Raw genomic sequence first — 19335 nt, forward strand, 5'->3', positions numbered from 1 at the left:
CTTGGTGGGCCTCGCCATAGGCGACCACAGCTTTCCAGGCTGCAAACCAGTGAAAGCTAGCAACACCTTTGCGGGCACCAAGAGTGCCATCTAGTGACAGCCCAGGGGGAAAGCAGCTCCGTTTCCAGGCTCTGGAGCTTCCTTCTGCTTCTGTCCCTGAAATTGACACTTGAACTCTGACATGTAAAGGGCAATCAAGGAAAGGAACCTGTTTGTAAAGGTCTGGGGCTTTTACGGGGGGAACAGAGGCAACAGGGGTCTGGAAGCAGTGGGTAGGAGAGGGGTCCAAGGCACTCAGGGGCCGCCGCTCATTCCCCATCCTGCATCTGTCTTTGCTTCGATACCTTTGAGACTTGGGTTGTGTCCGGTCCAGCCCACTGGGGCACTGACAGGAAACCCGTAACCAGCCTGCTTAACTTCTCTAGTATCGAAATAGATTTGGGGTCGGGGAGGAGGGTAGGGTCCCTAGGAAGGGTGTGCCCACCATTAGCAAAGTCATCTTGCTTGTGTGGCCTAGGAAGTTCATGGTCAGGCAATGGTCCTCCCTCAGCTCTCAGCTATTCTCCTGGATTCTAGAACTCTTGTTGTCCTAATCTGTTTCCCCTTTTTCCAGAAAGGGGTGCCCTCCCCATGTGTGAGGTGAGCAGCCCGTAAAGTAAGGCTCCCCTAGGTATGGGGAGCACCAAGTTGAAGTGAGCCCAACACAGAGGATGCACAGCAGATGTGGGTGACAAGAAAATGGACTTGCATAAGGCAAAGGGGAGCAGATACTGTAGAGTATCTCTGGACTGGTCAACTTCTTCAAGGGCTGGATGGGCTAGCGAGCAACACTTGATGCTGAGGCTGCCTGTGAAGGTGGCCACAGACAATGCTTAACGAACAGGGATGCTGGTGGCCCACAAGCTGCTAACAAGAACTGGCCCTAGCCCACCCAGCTAATGCAAACATCCTGCCCACCAGTGTGGCTGCCCATGCTCACCACAGCCTGGAATGACCTCCGCAGCAAGACCGGATACTCAGACTACCAGCCCCTTTCCCCCAACACACACTGCTGCCCGTTAGAGCAAGACTAGGGAGGGGTTTCAGGTTTCTTTCAGTGACATAGGGAACGGGGTCCAGGTCAGGGGTAGCAAAGGGCAGCGGGGTTGGAAGCCTGGTTAGTCCACACCCCTGGCCTCAGTCTCTGTCCTGTCACCTCCCCTGGGCCAACCACTTGGGTTGCACACTTACCTGCTGCAGGAGGCTCTGTGCAGTCCCTGCTGTTCCCCGTCCTTCCCAGGGGGTCTCCCTCGGTCTAGCTGCTGCCCCTCCAGCTCTCTACTGAGCAGGAAAACCTCAGAGCTGGGCAGGTAGGTGGTGCTGAACTGCACCAAGGATGTGTCAGACAGATGACACCCAGGGAAGGTGAGGTGGCCAAAGCGGAGAGGAGGTGTAATCTGGCACCTGGGACCCAGAGGCTGAGGAGGGACGGGGCTGAAACTGACCCCTGCCCCATGTGAGACTGGTCCAGCCGGCCCCTGCCCGATCCCAGGACACACCAGGCCCACGCTGGCCTCTCCTTTGTCAGCTCCTGTACCCCCACAGGGGGCACTGCTCTGAGCCAGGGAGAAGCCGGCCTGGCTAGAGCCCGGGCTCTCCAGTTACACTAAATGTGAGACGGAAGGAGATGGTATCAAGGAGGCACGGGGCAGCTCAGGCTCATTCAACATTGATGCGGCCTGGGTTGCCCTAGAGCCCCTCATAGCAGACCAGGGGTCCCTGCCCCCAGATCCTCTGGGATGGGCATGGCAGGCAGGCAAATGGTCCCACAGCTGATAGGAGCCACCCAGCTTGGTAGTCTAAGGAGAGCCCCCCACCCCAATGACAGCTGTGCAAGCAGGCTGAGGGTTCCCATCTCTCCCAGTATGTGATCCCAGGGAGGGACCATGTACCTGTCCTCCCATTTCAGCCCTGCTCTCCATCACTATCCAATACAGCTGGCCAGCACCATCATCCCCTCACCCCCGACACAACCCCAGGCCAGTCTGGATAACTGCACACCCTACTCCTCAGGACACGAATGCACCTATACAGCATGCACACACCCCTGATGTGGTCTAACACACACACTCACAAAGGGGACCTCTCCTGCCCAAAGCCTGATCACTGTGGCTGCTCTTGCACAGGAAGGCCACAGGAGAACAGTCTGTGAAGAGGGGTTCTGGGACAGGGGATGGTGCTTTCTTGGTTCACTGTGTCAGTCCCAGTAGTATGCTCAGTCAGTTTGGCCTGCAGGGCCACAGCAGGCATGCAGGCAGAGCCAGAGTGGGATTCTATGCCAAAGGACATAATTTAGACAAGAGACTCCCGGGCGACTGGTCCTCCCTGATTCCTCAGACTCCCTGCACATGGTCCTTTGGGCCTCAACTCTATCCAACACTCTGACACTAGGCTCCTGGCTGCAGACACAGCTCTCTAGCATGGACCACTCATGGGCAGCAGCATAGGCAGGCTTTTTTTGCCAACACCCGCCGCCTTCTGCACCAAGCTCAACACTGACTCACATACACACATACCCTAGGATTCTCTCCGTCTCTAGAAGACCACAGCACCCGGGCCAAGCTCCAAGGAGGAGGCAGGCTGCCTAGGAGCACACAGCTGAGCCCCGAGAGCTACCTACTGTACCCTTCAGAAGTGTGGTCTCCCCCGAGCACAGGAGAGACCTGGGCCGGGACCCAGACTCAGTCGGCATTTACCTGCCACAAGGGTTTTCCAGAAGGCAACAGTGACCACTGGTATAACAAGCCCCGGGCTTGGCAACTGTCCTCAAGACTCGGGGCTGACCTGCCCAGTCTTCTGACTTTGGTCCCAGGTGTGAGTCACGCCCCAGCCAGCATCTTTGTGCTTTTGCTTCAATGTGACCAGCGACTCTACCTGTGAAACCACAATGCCAGCTGACTTCAAACTTTGCTATGGGCAAATCCCAAAGGACTTGAGCAGTCCCTATCTCACCTTGGTAACTGCCTCCTCATTCCACCCCTATCACCCTGAGCCTCAGTCACATTAACTGTCTGGGAGCCATACTGACCCCAGTTCACTGCTTTCTAGAGCTATCCCCTGGCTGACCTCCATGTCACCACTTCCACCCCCCTCACCCAGCCCAGCTGTTTTGCTAAAACTATTCCTGGGCATGGAGAGGGGATGGCCCTCCACAAACTGCAATTAGGCATGGTCTCTACCTCTGTGGCCACCCCTGTCTCCCTGCCCAGCATCCCAACAGGTGTCATCCTGGGGAGCACGTCTCGTCCTCCTCACCTGGCCTCCCTGAGCCCGGAACATACACACAGGCTGTGTGGGTCTTGCACTCACAGGACAACAGAACCAGAATCTCAACCAACCAGTCCCGCACCTTCAACTTCAGGACGGCCAGGACCAGTCGGCCAGGACACATCCTGGGCCCCCAACTCCCCCTGACGTCTCTGAGACGTGCCCCTGCGTATGGAGGGCAGATGGTGACTGCAAACCTAAATGCCCCAAGTGTCCAGTATGGCTGCACCCACCTCTTCCAGAAGTCTGCTGATTTGGTCCCACTGGCAGCAATTTAGGGCTCACTCCTAAGGGACCCTCTATGGTGGTCTCCCAGCAGCTGTGAGTCCTAAGCATTGGGTCTTATCAGGGTCCTGATGTATTTGGGAATTCTCCCAGTTCCTTGGGAGAGAGCCTTGCCTTGCCACCCAAGCCTCATGCACCAGCTAAGCTCCTCAGGCCTCACACATCCTCAAGCCCTACCCGGCCCGAATGCGGCCCTGACGCTCTGGCTGCCTGCCCTTCCTGCCCAGTTCCTCACAGGCAGAGTCGCCTGGTTCTTCACATTCACCCTTGCATTCAGGAGCAACTGCACTGGAGAGGTCCTCAGAGGGGACATGCCCTGCTAAGGGCCTGACATGACCACAGCTGCCCAAAGGCACTGCTCCAGGCACTCTGTAGCCAAGCCTGACGCATGGCACATTGCCCAGTCCTCCTGACCATCCTGGGAAATGAGTACTGTAACTAGTATTTCCTTTAGAAAAAAACCAATTATTGATTTTTTTCTTGGAAAGCTATATTTACAGAGAGAAGGAGAGACAGAACTTCCACCCACTGGTTCACTCCCCAAATAGCTACAATGGCTGGAGCTGAGCCAATGTGAAGCTAGCAGCCAGGAGTCTCAAGCCTCCTCCAGGTCTTCCACATGGGAGCAGGATCCCAAGGCTTTGAGCCATCCTATACTGCTTTCCCAGTCCACAAGCAGGGAGTTGGATGGGAAATGGAGCAGCCAGGACACAAATCGGTGCCCACATGGGATGCTGGCACTTAGAGATAGAGGGTAAGTCAGCTGAGCTATCACACTGGACTCCGCCCCACCCTCCAATATCTCCATTCTGATTGTGGACAGATGGGGCCCCGTGGCAGTTAAAGAGCCCCCGCTAAGATCACACATGCACTGGGGAGGGAACCCAGAAACTGGCAGACATGGTCAAAAATCCGTCTGAACTAGGGTCTACTCCCCACCACAACTACAAGCATGGAGCCTTACCAATGCTAACACAGGTTTAATAACTCGGAGAGCCTGAATTCTGGAAAGTCTGTCTATTTTAGTGTGAAATTTTCCTGGTGAGGTCTGCGCTGTGACGCAGCATGTTAAGCTTGTCCGTGACACCAGCATTCTGTAGCACAGAGCCAGTCTGAGTCCTGGCTACTCCACTTCCAGTAAGTAATACATAATCTTGTAAAAGAAATATTTAAAAATTCTCCCAGAATGACAAGGAAAGCATTAGTATAAAAGGATTTAAAATTATATATATTTGAAGGGCAGAGTGAGAAAGAGATCTTCCATCCACTGGTTCACTCCTCAAATGACTGCAGCAGTTAGGGCTGGGCCTAACTCCATAGCTGGGTCTCCCATGCAGGCTTATGGACTTTCCCAGACGCATTAGTACAGACTACAAGTGATGCAGCCAAGACGTGACTCAGTGCTTCGATATGGGGCCCCAGCATCAGAAGCAATGGCTTAGCCTCAATGTCGGTCCCCCAAATGCTACTTTTACAGTAAGAATATGGCTATTTTCCCAACTTGAAAGAAACCTGTATGTGCTGGGAGTATCTCTACCAACTACAAGCCCTGTTAGGAAATCAGGTGGCCAGAACAAAGCCAGGGCGAGGCATGCTGGAGGGAAGCCGCGGTGGCTCCCTTGTACGCAGTCAACTCCAATCCACTTCAAGCTCTATTTTATTTCCCCAAATTCCCAGACTCCTTAAAAAAGCACCTACAATCTCTCACTGCCCTTCACTGCAGGTGGAATCTTCATCTCCATCTTACTGATACTCTCCTCCAGTCTCACTTTCAGTGTCTGCTTTTTCTCTTACGTTCTGGAGATTACTTGTTGCCCATAAGCCTGACCTCTATTTCGCTCTCCCAAGCTGGCGCAGGCGCTTGGGCCATCTTCCACCCCCTTCACAGGCACATTAGCAGGGAGCTGGATCAGAAGCAGAATAGCTGACATTTTGAGAGGGGATGCCACCACTGCAAGTGAAATGAAACCCTCATAATGTACAAATAGGACCCCAGCCTCCTGTCTGTCTCCCTTAGCACAAGGTGTCCTTGCCTGCCTTTATCAAAATTCACTGAATTAAGAGAGTGATTCAGCTGCTCTTATAAGTTTCTAATCACCAGACTCAAGGAGTCACTTGCTTCTCCAATGGGTAAGAATCTCACTGGCCAGTGCTGTCCTGGAGTCATCTGGGTAGGCGAATTTCCGTTCTGGGCAGAATGTAACTGCAGCATTCACATAACCCACAGACCAATTGCAGCCCCCCCGACAAAAATCAATTCAGCATCACTGACCAATCAAAGGAAGGTCATGAGCTCCACTGACGAACCCGAAACTTACATGAGCTGATCACACACCTTTCAGCCCCAATCCGAATGTATAAGAACCTTTACCCCTAACTCCTCGGGCAGCCTGGGAATTGAGTAATAGCTGCTGTCTGGCTCCTTGCTCTGCTCCTGGCAAAAGACCTACTTTCTTTCATCACCCTGACATCAGTGTGTACCAAGTTTTCTGCGCGCTGGGCGAGTGGATCCAGTTTGGGGTTCTACAACAATGCCTCCAACCACTGTGGGATACTGTTCAGCAACACAAGCAGTGGCTTCATCCATTGCATCACACTGCTGCCCCCTATCTGAGGTAGTGCTGAACTGTTTGATCTTGGTTTCTTTGCATGAATGAAAAAACAATTCATCCCGTTTAAGTTTTTTTTTTTTTTTTTTAACTATTTGAAACAGATAAAGCTCCCACCCATTGGCCCACTTCCCAAATATTCACAATGGCAGCAGTCAGAGCCAAGAGTGGGAAAGCTGATACAGGTCTGCTAGCTGGGGAGCAGGGACCCAACCACTTGAGCCATTTATTACTCACTGCCTCCCAGGGTCTGCACTCCTAGGAAGCTGGAATCAATCCCGGCATTCCAACATGGGATGCAGGCATCTTAATCTGCATGTTAACCACCAGGACAAATGCTTGCACAATATGATTTCTAAAGTAAACAAAGCAGTAGGAATTTCCACTGACAGTCTCATGTTCACCCAGTTCATAAGTGACTAAGCTGTGAACTGAGTCAAGCTCTGTCTCGCGCATGCGAAGCTTTGTGACTTGTTCTTTTGGGAGCTCCAGCCTCCATTAGACACGGGCTTAGTCCAAGAAATATTAGGTTCCCTTGTCCTTCCCTCTTATTCAAAACTTAATACAAAGTCACAACAGTTATAACACAGACACACAAGTCAATGGAACACACTGGAAGTCCACAAATACACAAATTCATCTAGGGCCAATGGATTTCTGACACGATTTCATGGGCATCGTCTACAACCAGTGGTGCTGCTAGTTTCACACGCACAAGGAGGAAGCTGGACCCTGCCTCATACCATACACAGAATCCGTGATCTAAGCATACTCGTTGAATCCAAAAACTACCTGTCAGAAAACAGGTACATCTTTATGACCCTGGACTTGGCAGTGGATTCTTAGATACAACACCCAAAGCACAAGCAACAATAATTTTAAAGTACCAGATAATTAGATCTGGTCTCAAAAACTGTCACTTCAAAAACTTCTATCAAGAATGTAAGAAGACAGCCCACAGAATTGGAGAAAATATTTGCAATCATGTACACCTTATAAGAGTTTAATATCCAGATACATAAAAAAATTGCAGCATAATCCCCAAAAGACAACCTAATGTAAACAAAGGACTAGAGTAGGTAATTCTGATATATACAAATGACCATTAAATATAGAAAAAAAAATACTTATTTGTCATTAGGGAAATGCAAATCAAAAACACATAAGATATGTCAGAGATGGCATTGTGGTAGCATAGCAGATAAAGCTGCTGCCTGTGATGCCAGCATCCTATATGGGCTCCTGTTTATGTCCTGGCTGTTCCACTTCTAATGCAGTTCCCTGATAACAGCCTTGGAAAAGCGGCAGAAGATGGTTCAAGTGCTTGGGCCCCTGCTACCCACATGGAAAACCCAGATGCAGCTCCAAGCTTTGGCCAGGCCCATCACTGGCTCTCGCTCACTCACGTGCTCTCTGCAACCTTGCCTTTCTATAAATAAAATTAAGGCAGAGTACAGAAGGAAGGGAGAGAGCGCTCTTACATCTGCTGGTTCACTCTCCAATGGCTGGGGCTGGGCCAGCAAGAAGCCAGGAGCCTAGAGCTTTCTTTAGGCGTCTCACGTGGGTGCAGTAGCCCAAGCACTGGGCTCATCTTCCACTGATTTCCCATGCACATCAGCAGAAAACTGGATCGGAAGTAGAGCAGTTGGGACTCAAATAGGTGTCCACATGGACTGCCAGCACCACAGGTGGTGGCTCCTCAAATAAATCAACCTTGAAAGATATGACACATACTCAGATGACAATAATAAGAACCTGGAAGTTAGCCAAGCATTGGTGAACATGTAGAGAAGTATGGACACCTTTAGCCTTGTTGGATCTGTATATTCAAAATTAACCGCACATCTGCAAAAAAAATTTCAGACAGCTTTCACATGATGTGTGATTTACTCAGACACAGTGTACCAATTCAAAAACCACTGATTTAATAGAAAACCCTTCTGTAAGGTCCTGTGTACACTGCTGGCAGTGATGTAAAATGATGGTGGACTTTGTAGAAAAGATTTGTTTGTGTGACCCAGAAGTGCCACTCCTACGTGCGCATCCAGAAGAACCGAACCCAAGAACTCCAACAGGGATTTGTAAACCAACATTCACTGCAGCATTCTCAGTAACCCAGAGGTGGAAAACCCGTGTCCGCCAGCTGGTGAACAGAGGAACACCGTGTGCTATCCACACACACCGCAATGAACGACGCACTCACACACATAACATGGGTAAACCTGGAAAACATACGCTCAGTAAAACCAGCCAGACAGGATAGGGAAACTGCAGGATTCCACTTGTGTGAGCTGTTTAGAATAGGTGAATTCAGAGAAAGTGGATTAGGGAATATCGGGACCTGAGAAAACAGGTGATGCCAGTATTTATCGGAAGGTACAGAGTTTTTACGCAGAGGGATGAGAGAGCTCTGGAAACATGAGGGATGCTGCAGCACATTGCACATTAACTACCACCACCAAATCTCACGTGGAAATCATTGAAACGGCTCACTCCATGGTCTATACATTTTATAACAATGAAAACCCAGTTAGAGATTATCATACACTAATATTGAACAATCAGAAACTAAGTTTTTTGGTTTTTTTGCAAAATATGTGAGAACTTTACAAAGTTTCATGGAAAATACATGTTATGACAAAAAAAATGCATGGTTTTTCAAATTTTTCTTGCACCAACAAACTTTTTAAATCAAAATAAAGTTTTCCCCCCGTGAAGTGCCTTCATACTATGCACAATCTCACTGAAAAGCATGCACTACTTCCAGGAAAACATGCAACACTTCTACTTCTTACAACAGAGACAAAAGACGGGCACCTCAACACCACAAAGTACGCCCCAGAGAGACGACGGTGCCTGCTGCGGACGGTGCCTGCTGCGGACGGTCCCTCGCAGGCTCTCTGGCAGCCTGGTCCCAGGGTGGTGGCACGAGATGGTAGAATCTTTAGCGGTGGGATGTAGGGCAAGGTAATTAGGTCAGAGGCCTCCCCACTACAGGGGATTAATGATGGCTTCTCAAAGTGAGAGTGAACTGTTAGGAAGCCAGGGGGCCCCGCCTGTGCACCTGGCTACTCCACCGCTTTCCTCTGCACTTCTCCCCACGCTGTAACGCAGTCAGGAGCCCTGCTTGGGATGCAATATCGTGCTATGTGGACTTCCAGCCAGCAGGCTGACCGACCACAGAAGCCCTTTTTACTTTACAAAATACCAGCCTGTGGCATTTTATTACAACCACAGAAAGCTAACACAATAATCTAAATATACAGAAGTGTAGCATGTTCATGGGTAGAGGCTGAAGTATTAAGAGGTTAATTTCCCACAAACCAATCTATAGATTCAATGTACTTTCTCACCGCAAATTTTTTTAAGAGAATTTTTTTCCTTAAAGATTTATTTATTTTTATTATAAAATCAGATATACAGAGAGGAGAGACAGGAAGATCTTCCGTCCAATGATTCACTCCCCAAGTGACTGCAATAGCTGGTGCTATGCCGATCTGGAGCCAAAAGCCAGGAACTTCCTTGGGTCTCCCATGTGGGTGCAGGGTCCCAAGGCTTTGGGGCATCCTTGACTGCTTTCCCAGGCCACAAGCAGGGAGCTGGATGGGAAGTGGGGCCGCCGGGATTAGAACTGGCGCCCATGTGAGATCCTGGTGCGTTCAAAGTGAAGACTTTAGCCACTAGGCCACGGCACTGGGCCCCGTTTTTGTTTTTTAATAAATGCGTAAAGACAATTTATTAGGAAAAGGAAGGCTCTCAACGAATGATGAGGGGAAATGGAAATCCATTTCAAAAAGTGAACTTCCTAAATATAACAAGGTAACTCAAATGTAGCACAGGTCTAAATTTAAAACGTAAAATTAAAAAACTCCTAGGAGAAAACCTTTGTCACCTTGAGTTTAAGCAATGCTTTCTAGATATGACACTAATTTGTAAAATACACGATAAATTGGATTTTATTAAAACTAAAAACTTCTTGAAAATACCAAACTCCTTGGAAAAAAAAACCAGCAGAAAATTCTTTTATTTGATATAGGTCCTATGTCTTTTTTTTTTTTTTAAAGATTTATTGGAAAGTCAGATATACAGAGAGGAGAGACAGAGAGAAAGATCTTCCATCTGATGATTCACTCCCCAAGTAAACTCAATGGCCGGTGCTGCGCTGATCTGGAGCAGGGAACCAGGAATCTCTTCCAGGTATCCCACACGGGTGCAGGGTCCCAAAGCTCTGGACCGCCCTCGACTGCTTTCCCAGGCCACAAGCACGGAGCTGAATGGGAAGTGGAGCTGCCAGGATTAGAACTGGTGCCCATATGGGATCCCGGCGAGTTCAAGGCAAGGACTTTAGCCGCTAGGCCACGCCACCGGGCCCAGGACCTATATCTGTAATACACACCTACAGAAAACTCTCCAAAATCGGGAATAAAGAAACGACCCAACTTAAAATTAAGAAGATATTTTGGGGCTCGGCGCAATGGCTCAGTGGCTCAATCTTTGCTTTGCATGTGCCGCAATCCCACCTGGGCGCCAGTTCATGTCCCGGCTGCTCCACTTCGCTTCCAGCTCCCTGTCTGTGGCCTGGGAGAGCAGTAGAGGACAGCCCAAAGCATTGGGACCCTGTGCCCACATAGGAAACCCAGAAGAAGCTTCTGGCTTCAGACTGGCTCAGCTCCAGTTGTTGTGGCCACTTGGAGAGTGAGCCAGCAGATAGAAGATCTTTCTGTCATTTTCTCTGTAAATCTGCTTTTCAAATAAAAATCTTTTTTTTTTAAAGATTTATTTTATTTTTATTGGAAAGGCGGATATACAGAGAGGAGAGACAGAGAGGAAGATCTTCCGTCCGATGATTCACTCCCCAAGTGAGCGCAACGGGCCAATGCTGCGCCGATCCGAAGCCAGGAGCCTCTTCTGGGTCTCCCATGTGGGTGCAGGTTCCCAAAGCTTTGGGCCGTCCTCAACTGCTTTCCCAGGCCACAAGCGGGGAGCTGGATGGGAAGAGGGGCCGCCGGGATTAGAACCGGCGCCCACATGGGATCCCGGGCGTGCAAGGCGAGGTCCTTAACCACTGTGCCACTGCGCCGGGCCCAAATAAAAATCTTAAAAAAAAGATATTTTAAAAACTTTCCCAAAGAAGATAAACAGATGGCCAGTAACACAAAAAGGTGTTCCACATCATTACTCAGGGGCTATCACATAGCTGTTAGGATAACTAAAGTTGAAAAGAGTACCGACTTACGACAAGATGTGGAAAGCTCATACTGCTCTAAGAATATAAAATGGTTCAAGTACTTCAAAAAACTAGTCAGTTTCTTAAAAGTTAAGTGGACGTCTAACATATCATTCAGCCACCTCAATGCTAAGTTAACTGCCCAATAGAAATAAAAACATTACGCTCAAAGACAAGTTTGTGAAGCCACAAAACTGAAAGCAGTGCGGAAATCCAGGAGCAGGTGAACGGATCAGCAAGCTGTGTTGAATTCATCTACAGGGATACAAGTCAGAACCAAAACCAAAAAATGTGGCCCAACGTATGTGACAGCATGGAAGAATAATGATGCTATCTGAATTGTGCCAGGCCAAAAAATGGGTGCATTCCTCTTATATAAAGTTCCAGGCAATCCAAACACATTAGGGGTGCTCCGAGGATGGGGCAAGGGCACGATGGCCTCTTGAAGGAGCTCTAAGTCACAAGGCACACGCACACCTTGGGGACCTGCGCATGCTGCTTCCCTCCCATGGAACATTCTTCCCCACCAAACACATCATTTCTCCCTTCTCTCACTGCTTCTGTGTCTCTTCTGAAATGTCACCTTCAGAGACTTTCTCAGGCCACACACAGAAATTCACCACTCCCACCATCTTCATTCAATCACTATATAGTCTTAGTTGTGTTTTTGTTGGTATGTATTTGTCACTCAGCACTGACATTATATACACATACATACATTGACACATGTAACATTTCACCTCCCCCATGACACAATAAAATTATGTGACCAAGGACAGTTAACTGCTCTGTCCCCAGTGCCTGACATTTAGGAAGTACAACAAAACAAACAAAAACCAAAAGAACAAAAAATCCAAATAACTTGGGGGTCAGTGCCATGGCATCCTAGGCTAAGCCTCCGTCTGTGGTGCCTGCATCCCACATGGAACGCTAGTTCAAGTCCTGGTTGCTCCACTTCCAATCTAGCTGTTTTATAGTCTAAGAAAGCAATGGAGATGGCTCGAGTCCTTGGGCCCCTGTACCTATGTGAGAGACACGAAAGAAGCGCCTGGCTACGGATAAGCTCAGCTCCAGCCACTGCAGCCACTTGGAGAGTGAACCAGATGATACACGACCCCGGTCTGTCTCCCCTCTCTCTGTAACTCTGCCTTTCACATAAAAAGCATCATTAAAAAATATGTAGTTGTTAAGAGGCAGGTACTGGTATTTTCTGTCTGTGATGGGGTTAAGCTACTTGTCTGAAGTCCCATGAACAATCACTGGAAGAGGTAGAGTTCAAAATTAAGTGACTTCATGTCCGAGTTCTGAGTGTTTAAGCTGCGTTGTCTGAAAGGCCAAACTTTCGGCAGACAATTATCAAATACTACAGTTTAAGTCACTGCCTAGGGGACCAGAAATCAATATACTTATTTGAAGGATAACTTGACAATAGCAAAAAACTCAACTAATGATCTTTATTCAGGAGTTTGCCATCTGACGTCAAGAAAGGTGTTATATCCACAGGGATGTTGATCACAGTACTTACAAGAGCAAAGAACTGGAAACAAGAAAGTGCATGGGAGGGAACAGTTGAGGTAGACTGGAAGTGATGTGGCATCAGGAAGTGACAGGAGACTATGCCTGATGGGCTTCGTTTTCTCAAAAGGACAGGAGATTAAGTCACTTGGTAACCTAGAGGCTAGGGTCCTCACCTTGCATGAGCCGGGATCCCACATGGGTGCTGGTTCGTGTCCCAGCAGCCCTGCCTCCCATCCAGCTCCCTGCTTGTGAGTTGGGAAAGCCTTGGGATTATGTATCCATGTGGGAGACCCGAAAGGGGCTCCAGATCAGCTCAGCTCCAGCCATTTTGGCTGCTTGGAAAGTAAATCAAGATCTTCCTCTCGGTCTCTCCTTCTCTCTGTATATCTGACTTTCTGTATACTCGACTTCCCAATAAAATAAATCTACAAAACCAAACCAAAAAGAAGAGTCTGGAGTATAGCTAAGGGTCAAGAAAAGCGAGGGCTTTGAGGGTGATGAAGTGGGCAGGGGCACTGTTGCGGAAAACGGGGCTGAAGTTAACCAAGACTGAGAGATGGTGCATAGATGGCCCAGCTGCAGATACAGGCTGCGGACATGGCAACACGCTGGATGCTGGGCCTTTGTGTATGCAAGTGTCCTGGAGCCATGGTAAGAAGGGAGATGGAGATTCAACACTGTTTCATGCAGCCTGGGGTTGTGCTGAGCATGTATTATGAGAGCACAGGAAGTGCTGGGGTAGGGGCTGGCACTGTGGCACAGTGGGTGAAGTCACCTTCCACTTCCTACAGTGCTATCATCCCGTACAGGTGTCTGTTCGAGACCAGGCTGCTTTCTTTATGATACAGCCCCCTAGATGCACCTAGGAAAGCAAAGGAACAGCTTGGGGCTTTGCACCCACCTGGGACACCAGATGAAGCTCCTGCCTTCAGCTTGGCCCCAACCTGGCTGTTGCAGTCAATTAAGGAGTAAACCAGAGAATGGAAGATCTCTCTGTCTCTGCCTCTCCTTTTTCCTCTCCCTCTCTGCAATGCTGCCTTTCAAACGAATTCTTTAAAAAAAAAAAAAGTGCTGTTGGGGCTGACGTGCTGGCTCAACAGGCTAATCCTGCACCTGCAGGTTCGTGTCCTGACTGCTCCACCTCCTATCCATCTCTCTACTTGTGGCCTTGGGAACACAGCAGAGGATGGTCCTTGAGGTCCCGCACCCATGTGAGATCCAGAACAAGCTCATGGATCCTACCTTCTCAAAGGCTCAGATCTAGCTGTCGTGGCCATTTCAGGAATGAACCAGTGGACGGAAGATCTTCCTGTCTCTCCTCTTTGTTAAATCTGCCTTTATAATGAACATAAACAATTAAAAAAAAAAGTGCTGGAGTAAGTGACGTCATCCAGCATGTGGTGCAAGGGTGGGAAGGGAAAGGAAGCAGACAGACCTGCTAAGAGGCTGGTGAAGGGTAGAGGTACCAGGCCCCTGTGAGATGAGGCAGGTACTGATGAGGACAGCCTTCACTTCACAAGTGAAGCCATCTCAGGCAATAGCACCTACGAGTTCACCCTGAGAATAATGAGAGGGAAGGCTCCAGAATGGGAAGGCCCACTGATGAGCGCAGAGTAGTAATTTGGTCACCATGGGCACCAGGGTCAGGAATATGCCTGGACACTGCAGAGAGGTCAGTTACCCCCCACCAAGCTGTTGGAAGCCAGCGGATTGGCTGATAACCACTTGGTGCCCATCATTCCACACACATCACTCCATTTCAATTTCACCACTGCACCGATCAGCAGTACAGATAAACAGGCAGACAAAATGGACAGGCTTGCCAAGCTCAAGACGGATGGCAAAGCTCTGAGGCGCACATTTGGCTGAAAGGACACTGAATAGTCAAAATCAAATCACCAGAGAAATGCGAGTTTGAACATGCCAATTGGGGAGTACAGGTGACGTGCACAGGCCTTTTGAGATGGCAGGGGTCTAAGGCTCGGCAAGAAGGCTGGGGCCTGACACAAGGAGCCCTTACAGAGCTAACGTCCCAGCCTGATAACAGGCTCTAATGAAGCCGAGTGCAGGAGAGGGTGGCTCTGCCACACACTTACATTTAGACAGCGGGCACTATAAAAGCCCCAAGCCGTTGTGGGAGACTGACGACGGCCACATGTGGTCTTCAGCTCGTCCCTTGGAGAAGCAGTGCTCGTCTCTCCAGCCCTGGGATGTGGGCCGCTGTGCTGACTCCTCTCGCACAACATAACATGGCACGGTGATGTGTACAAGTTCCAAACCGAGGCCTCAGGAGGCCTGTGCTCCCTCACTGGAAACCCTTACACCACCGGAGAGAAGGAGGACGGCAGCGCTGGCTTAGAGAGGCCCAGCAGAGGCCCCGCGGGGAACACACACACCGGGGCTCAGGGAGCAAAGCGGGTCACAGCCTCCACGAATGCACCAACAGGCCAGCCTCAATGGGGACTAGAAGCAGAGTGGCTTCCCAACAGGAGCTAGAGAAAGACAGGGCTGACTGAGCAGTGCTTCTCTGGGTTTGCAATAGGGATGGGGGCAGCAAGAATCGATTTTATTCTTAATACTTTGTCCCCTATGCATGTATAACACTTTAAACTGCTTAACTGATGGTGTAGCGTCCCTCATGTCGACATTTTAAAAACACACGCACTCCCTAGACCACTGGGTGGGACCAGGGTCAGCCACCACCAGATGTGCCTGCATGACCACACCCAATGAGCCGGCAGGGTTCTGTTCTTGGACATTCTGGTTCTTTCAGCTGCTGCAAGCACCAAGCTGTTGGGCATGTCAGTCTGAGCAGGGTTCTGAAGACAGAATTCTAGAAAACAGTCTTAAACAAACCAAGCTTCAGGGGAGAACTAGAAACCTTTACAATATCTACATTTGCACAATTCAGAGCACAGCAGCAGGTGCAACATGCCTGTGTCCCAGGCATTATGCCAAGCGCTTAACAACTTCGTTTGACATCACCAATAGGTCAAGCTAAAAATGAAGAAACTGAGGCCGAGGGGGGTTATTTGTACAAAGCTAACTAGACGAAGTCCAGATTTTAGCCCAGGCTGTCTAACCCCAGTCTTTTCCCCAAAGACCTGGTATGCAGAATTAGTTCAATGTTCAGCTCATCTCCCAGACACATATTACACCTCCAGCACAGGCCACACCTGTTTCTTCGAGAATCTAGGCTGTGAGCTCACCTGGGGATTATGTCTTATCTTCTTATCTCCAGGGCCCAGCACACAGTGTGCACTCAATACACTATTTGTTGAGCCCAGGGATGCACAATGTATGGACTGGATATACACAACCTTTTGAGTCTTATCAAACGAGCGTTTCCGTCATTTCAGAGTTCTCCACAGACGGCATCGATTTCTAAAAGAGCAAGTTCAACAGAACTGTGAGGCCAACAACAGGTTGCCAAGGTTATGCACTGCAGGGGTGACGAGGAAACAGTATCTCATACAGTATTTGTCCAAGGAAAGGGCCATGGGAGCAAACACGTGGGTCAGGTGCACCCATCTTGAGGAGAGTTGAATACAGACCACACCTGAGGGAGATGTGCTGAGCTCACCAGCAGCAGAGAGGCAAAGGAGGATGGGGACAGGTGGGAGCAACGAAGGGCGAGATCTCGGAACGCAGGCCTGGGGCGCGAGCGCCCAGGGGAATCAAACAAAGGGAGGACGCACACCTGTTACACTCTGAACCTAGGGAGGAAAAAACCCACGGGTGTGAAAATGCGGAATGAAGAGAAGCAGACTCCCAGAAAACAGGAGTTGGCACAGCCCAGGGTAGGGAGTTTTCCAGCCCTCCCCAGTTAGGGCTATGGATCCGAAAAACTCACTCCAAGATTCTGGAGATCGGCACGAGGTTCCGAACTTTACGAAAACCATTACTATCTACTACTATCCATCACGGCTTCATTTGAAGCACCCAACACACCCAAAACGGTAGAACGAACGTAAATCTCGGACTCAATCCACTCGATTTCACGGCCAACTCACTCCGCGGTTCTCATCTTGCCAGGGAAGATGATGCCCTCCGCCAGGACCCGATACGTGGGACGCGTGGCTCCCAGCCACCCACGCCGCAGCCGCTCCCCATCTTCGCGGGGCCGGCGCGCAGCAGCCTGGCAACCGCGGGTGTCCAGCTCATCAGCCGGCCGCCGGCTGCGCGCCCACCTCCCCAGCCCCGGCCACAGCTAGCGAGCGGGACCGCCCAGCCCTGAGCCAACCCCGGTCCCCGCCGCGAGCGCCAGCCAGGGCTCGCCTGCGGCCGAGAGCAACCCCCTTCACCTCAGCCCCTCTACGCCCTCCCCCACGGAGGACCGACCCCAGCGGGATGGCAACTCGCGGGTCGTAAACCCGCCAGTGCCCTCCACTTACAGCTTTGCCGGCGGCTTGAGGACGCCCTGGCAACCATCCCCGAATGGCCGTGTCCACCGTGGGGGTCTGGGCGAGCGCCCATACTAGCACTCATCCCGAGGCCCGCGTCTCTGGCATGGTGCGAGGGCGCCCACGCGGGCCCCAGTGGAAGGGCCGCCAAGCCCCTGGCCGGGCGCGTGCCCTTACCTGTCGTAGCTCCAGCGGCTGTAGGACAGACTCCGGTGGCTGCTGACCCCCTCCATTGCCGTCTCGGACGCGGCGGACGGCGGGCAGCGGCTGCGCGGGGCTGGCGCGCGCTCGCGGGCTGCGGGCCGGCCGGGGCGCGGGCGGAGGACTGTACCATTCGCCCCCGGGGGGTGCCCACCCCCGGCTCCTCCAACTCCAGCACGCGCGGGCTGCAGGGACTCGGACCCGCGGGGCTGCCTCCCCGGCGCGGACGTCCCGCGGGGGCGCGGCTGCTGCAACACCGGCGGTTTATTTATTTATTTCCGAGGTGCGCGGCGCGTCGCCATGGCAACCGCCCCATCTATACCCGCGTCACCTGGGCCCGGCTGCTTTCAAACCTTCCCGGGTCGGAGAGCTTCAAGAGGTGGTGTGGGCGTCCGGGATGCGCTCTCCCTCCCCAGACGCCTCGGGTAGAGCGGCCCGTGTGGGAGTCTCCCTCCCTTCGCCCCCTTCCCGGGAATGGGAATGTCCACGCCCACGCCCCACATTTCTTGGATTTGCGCTTCTCCCCGCCCCTTTGACCCCGCGCGGAAGTTCTTCTTCAGCCACCTCCCCCTTCCATCTCCAAACTGCCTCCCCCTACCAGCTCCGCGACTCCACCCCTTCCTCCCAGAACCCCTGGTCTGGCTGGGACCTTCAAACACTCCTTTCTAGGTTGCCTCTTTCTGCTTGTACCCCTTTGTGCATTCCCTTCATGACTACTAAGGATGCACTGAATAAAATCCAGTAATTTTGTCCCATTCGGGGCAATGTCTTTGTTTACACCTGCCTGATCCTAAGGGAAGGTTATGGAAATTGGGGACCACGGGTTGCCTTTCCCCCTTTTCCTTCCCTCCCCCTGCCCTCGGGGATGGCAGCCCCAGTGGGATTTACAGCCTTAATCTTCTTGCAGAGGTCACAGAAGCCTAAGAAGGACCTTTCTCGCAGCTGCCCTGAGGAGGGGTCAGGTGGGGTGGAGGAGCCAGGCTTCCTGGAGGGGAGGCAGGGTGTGAGTTCACTAATCCTAGAATCCCACCAACTCCTGTAAAAGTGGAGTTAACACTACAGTAACAGCACACCTGTTGCTTCCAGCCCAGGACTGGGTTGTTTGCTCTGCACAGGTCTTTTTCATTGAATGAATAATGGGAGATTTGCCACTTTCTAGCTCTTTAGCGCTGGGAAACTAACAAATCCTGGCAACACTGGGCCTGCACGCAGCACACGAGGGTGCTTCCAAAGGTACATGGAAAGTGTGTGTTAAGGGGCCGGCGCTGTGTCACAGCTAATTAAGCCCCTGCAGTGCCAGTATCCTATATGGGTGTGAGGTCCAGTTCTGGCTGTTTCACTCTGGGCCCCTGCACCCATGTGAGAGACTTCTTGCTTCTATTGGTGACCCAGTGGATACATGACACCTCTCTCTCTGCCTTTCAAAATAAATAAATCTTTTCAAAATAAAGAAAATGTGTATTATAAAAAAAACAGAACATGGATTTCAAAACATTTTTGCATCAAAATGAACAGCTTTTAATTGCACTTGCCATGAAGTTTTCCAAGTTCCTAGTCAGAAGTGGATGGTCCACCTCCAGGAAGCAGGGAACATGTGTTTTGTAGGTTCCAGACCCCATCAGCCATATATTTCATTGCCATTACTTGCCTGGTCCCTTGAGCTTTTGAATTTGGCCCCCAGCTGAGTGCCACCCACCCACCTCGATAGCCACTCAGAGCTGCTGGGATGTATTGACCAAGGGCCAAGGTTCTTAGTAAAATGCAGTGTCTACCAAGCAGACACTGT

General features: G+C 50.8%; 1 protein-coding gene across 1 annotated transcript in view; it reads right to left on the bottom strand.

Annotated features, from left to right (window-relative positions):
• TUB (TUB bipartite transcription factor) overlaps positions 1–17623 on the bottom strand; it is a 79054-nt gene extending 61431 nt beyond the window's left edge. Inside the window, exon 1 of the mRNA XM_040988980.1 lies at positions 17526–17623. Within this exon, the coding sequence (XP_040844914.1) occupies positions 17526–17581 (56 nt within the window). The 5' untranslated portion in view covers positions 17582–17623. The remainder of the gene's footprint in view (positions 1–17525) is intronic.
• Between the last annotated feature and the right edge of the window lie 1712 nt (positions 17624–19335).

This window comes from Ochotona curzoniae, unplaced genomic scaffold, assembly GCF_017591425.1.
Source record: "Ochotona curzoniae isolate NIBS_2020 unplaced genomic scaffold, NIBS_Ocur_1.0 contig_517, whole genome shotgun sequence".
NCBI classification, from domain to species: Eukaryota; Metazoa; Chordata; class Mammalia; order Lagomorpha; family Ochotonidae; genus Ochotona; species Ochotona curzoniae.